A 3,864-nucleotide genomic window follows, 5' to 3' on the forward strand; every position below is an offset into this window, starting at 1 on the left:
GTGTCAAGGCATTGAATAGAAAATGATGGGAGCAGCATACGTTTGCTAAACCACAGTTCTGGTCGTCACACTACAAAAAGGATGTGATCGCACCAGAGAGGGTGCAGAGTATTTTCACCGAGATAATTAAAAACAAAGAACTGCGGGCGGGTGCTCGCAAAAATGGAAAGTACTGGAGGAACTCGCTAATCTGGGAAGAGGGGAATAGAGTTAACTCTTCGAGCGCAGTGACCCTGGGGGGTCAGAGCTGACAACAGTCGGGATGCGGGTGGTGGAAGTAGGAACCCTCCAGATATTCAAAGCAAAACATTTAAATGGGCACTTAAAACCGGTTTAGCATACAGAGTCAGGGGACGAGTGTTGGAAATAAATTGATGCTCGAAGTTTTCCTATGCTTTAAAGACTTTACAGTACCCTATGACTATGCCTTTAGGAATCAGTCGAACGAACTCCTGCACCAACGCCATCGCCGCCGCCGCAGGTCACTGGAACTTTCTCTCGCTCGTCCCCTGTCAGTGTGGCAGACCAGGGGAGGCGTCTGACTGGTCGTCGCCCCTGTCCATCAGTGCTAGTGACCTCCTCACCCGGAAACGATAGCGGGCCTGGGCGGGTCCGAACGCCACAGCGAGTGTCTGATTGGCTCCCCCGGCTCCCGTCGGCCGTTACCGGGGCGCTGTTGACATCACGTGACGCCAGTGAGACGGCCAATGGCGAGCGGCTGCGGCCTGGCGCGCGCTGGACACCGAGCGATGCGGCGGCGGCGGCGGAGACGGCGGCTGGATGTGTGGATGGGGATGTGAGGGCGACGCAGAGATGGATCGAGAGGTGCCGTCGGCAGGGGCAGGGTAAGGAGTTGACGGCTGGACTGCGTTAACCGGGGGAGAAGGGGGTGGTTCGATCGGTCCCTGCCGGAGGAGGAGGTTCGGACAGAGAGGAAAGGGAGGCCTGCGGCTCTATCACAAGCCGACTAGGCCTCGGAAATCTGCTTCTCTTCTTCACCCTCTTCCCCCTTGCTCTTTTCGCCCCTTCCCCTTTTGCTTCTCCCCCCAACTTGTTGCTTTGCCCCCGACTTTGTTTTCGCCCCCCCGACTTTGTTTCCTCCCCCTCCCCACCCCATCTCCTTGCTCCCCCTTCACCTCCTCTCTGGGGGCAGCTCCCACAGGTGAAGAAAAGAATGCAGCACCCACAAGTGAAACAATAATGCATCCATCGTGGTTTGGATAATTCCGACTTATCTTCACCCTAGGATGTCTTGTTGTTATAGGTCTCTTTGCCTCTCACTTCGTTTGATATGTGTACCAACAAACTTTAGGACGTTGTTCAGTTAGATCGGTTTGTCTGTTTTGTCTGCAAGGTTTTTCTCCAGAAAGTGACAGATCGCAGCATTCCTGGGAGCAGTGGTATTTAGATCAATTTACTTGACTAGGTTAGGGAGATCTCTCGTGGAGGTAGTTCGAATTTTGAAAGGACACCATCCGGTGAGCCCATAAGATAGAAAGCTGTATATGCAATATGAATAGAATTGCAATAGAAATCTGAGCACATCTGAAGAATAACAACGTACGTACAGTTGTATTTCAGCTAAATTACAACGCAAAGAACTGTTCTGTAAACTATAAGATCAAGTGGTATGAAATGTTTATACAGTAAGTTATAATGATTAGACCAAGAACAATCAGTGTGTGTGTGACTGTAATGTTGTTAATGCATTGTGATTTGTGGTTTAATGTCATCAGTGCAATTGAGGACTGGCTTCTATTTTCTTCACACAGTAGACAACAAATATGAAGTGCAGACACTGTAAAAGTATTCTGTGTGATTTTTTTTTCTTGTGTTGCATCATAACCAAGAATGAGCTAAGAAATGTAAACCAGTAAACCTATTTGGCTACAAACTGGCAAAGAATGATAATTTGAGCTTAGTTGTTGAGGATGCACCTTTATAAGTAAGGTGTGAGCATGTTATGTGTGAGAAGTGTAATCTGGATCATTGACTAAGAATCAGATGAGGTCACGTGCGTTTGGCAGCCAAAACTGACTTGACAGCATGCTTTAGAGCTGGAGTGGCTGTGTATCACCTGGTTAAATAACCTGGTATCAGCCAGAACTGGGGGGAGATGTGTTAATTGGGATACCCACAGATCTAACTGAATGTTTGGGCTGAGTTGAGAAGAAAACTTGCATGTGTGCCACGATATAGTTTCTTGAGCAATATTAGGTACTTTGATGCAGAGGGTTTTCAACCAAACTTTTTGTAGGATAGAACTTTCTTCAGGTAGAACATTCATGCAGGTAGAACATTTTGTACAGTCTCCCTTTGCTCTGTGAGCAAACTCTCAAAGCAACTTGCATTGCACCAGGAATGACTTACCAACAGATCTTTTTGTGACCGTTTCATGGTGTGGATTTTTGCACTTTTTTGTACTTTTTTTAACTCCAAGCTATTATTCAAATATCATTTCTTAAACTGCTAGTAGTTGAGCCAACATGGTGATACTCTAATGTACACATAATCATTCTGCAGGTGTGTAGACATCAGTGAAAAAAAATGTTAATATTGACAGGCATTGATACATTATGACCAGATCATAGACAGTTATAACATTTAAGTGGAAGTAATGAACTTTTTAAAATTAAGTTATTTGGTGTTACAGTAGTACATATCTATACATGGGAATGTTGTGTTTATACTTTAAACCAACAGTATACACAGATAAATATACTAGTTGACAATCTACTTTATGATATTAATCAAGCTTATTATAAATATTTTGTGCAACACAAACAATATCTAGAAGTGATAACTTTTCTATGCAATAAGAGTTGCTACTTTTGCAGTATAATTTTTTGGCTAAACAGTTTTTTGTTTGTGGAACATGGTTTAGAAACATAGTATGTTTCCAGGCTTGTTCTGTTTGAATGTTGTGGGAAATATAATAGTTGCCACCTGTTAAATTAAAAGCATGAAAGTGTATTTTTGTTTTACATTGACATTTGTTGTTTCCATGTTTTTTGTTCTACTTTTGCATTTCTTTACTGGATTATCATTTTCATCTTGAGTACCAAAACAAGTTTGTGTTGAAAGTGGGCAGCAGGGACAGTGTGCAATATCATACAAATGTGCCACAGTGTTTGCTTGCATGTTCTAAATAAAAAAAAGATAGCCAATACTTTTAAAAAAAAGACTTCTAGATAATCCTCAAAACATTGTTGGAAATAATAAGAATTGTTAATCCAAGTACAACTTCCATGAGAGATGTTCTCATGTCTGGGATGCAGTTAACATTGAGAGGAACTTTGTTTGTTCTGATGGATAGGATTTTATTTTAAATCAATGTATGTTTTTGTGAACTCTCTCAAGATACCTTCTTAGATAAATGCATATTGTATTAGGCTGCTGTTGATGATGATGTCTTTCCATCCAAGGCAGTTTGTGCTGAAGTTTGGGGAACAGCTGTGTGACGTAGCGAGCAAAGTTCAGAGAGGGAGAGGAGTGAGACTGGAGTTGGTGACATCTCTGTTCTGGATTAAAAGCTATCGAGGTGCTTGCTGGCGAGAGGGAAGCGGCGTGTCTTTCTGGTGGGCTCGGGGAGATGGCATGTGTTTGAGAAGTCTGGAGTTGCCCCTGTCTATCTTTTTGCGTTGCCGATTTCCTTGCGGCGAAAGGAGTTGAGGAGAAAGAAGAAGGGCAGTGAGTGTGTGTGAGAGAGAGAGAGAAAATATTACAGCCACTTTCTGGCGCTGGAAATATGAACCTTTGCCGGCTGAGACCCCGCACGAACAGGCCGTGCCCATGGTGAGGAAGAAGAAGACAGTCTCGGCTGCCGAGGACCGCCAGAATGGGTAGGAGAAAGAGGGCAAAGTC

The 3,864-nt window shown here is 44.0% G+C and overlaps 1 protein-coding gene across 2 annotated transcripts in view; it reads left to right on the forward strand.

The window, feature by feature from the left end:
• The first annotated feature begins 708 nt into the window (after positions 1-708).
• cramp1 (cramped chromatin regulator homolog 1) overlaps positions 709-3,864 on the forward strand; it is a 61,504-nt gene continuing 58,348 nt past the window's right edge. The window contains exon 1 of one of the 2 annotated variants that reach the window (XM_048609529.1): positions 709-845. In XM_048609529.1, coding sequence (XP_048465486.1) covers positions 781-845 — 65 coding nt within the window. In that variant the 5' untranslated portion in view covers positions 709-780. Of the gene's footprint in view, positions 846-3,474; positions 3,542-3,864 lie in introns of those variants that run through there. The other variant, XM_048609530.1, reaches the window with a different exon arrangement.

This window comes from Rhincodon typus, chromosome 21 (genome assembly GCF_021869965.1).
Source record: "Rhincodon typus isolate 14 chromosome 21, sRhiTyp1.1, whole genome shotgun sequence".
Lineage (NCBI taxonomy): Eukaryota > Metazoa > Chordata > Chondrichthyes > Orectolobiformes > Rhincodontidae > Rhincodon > Rhincodon typus.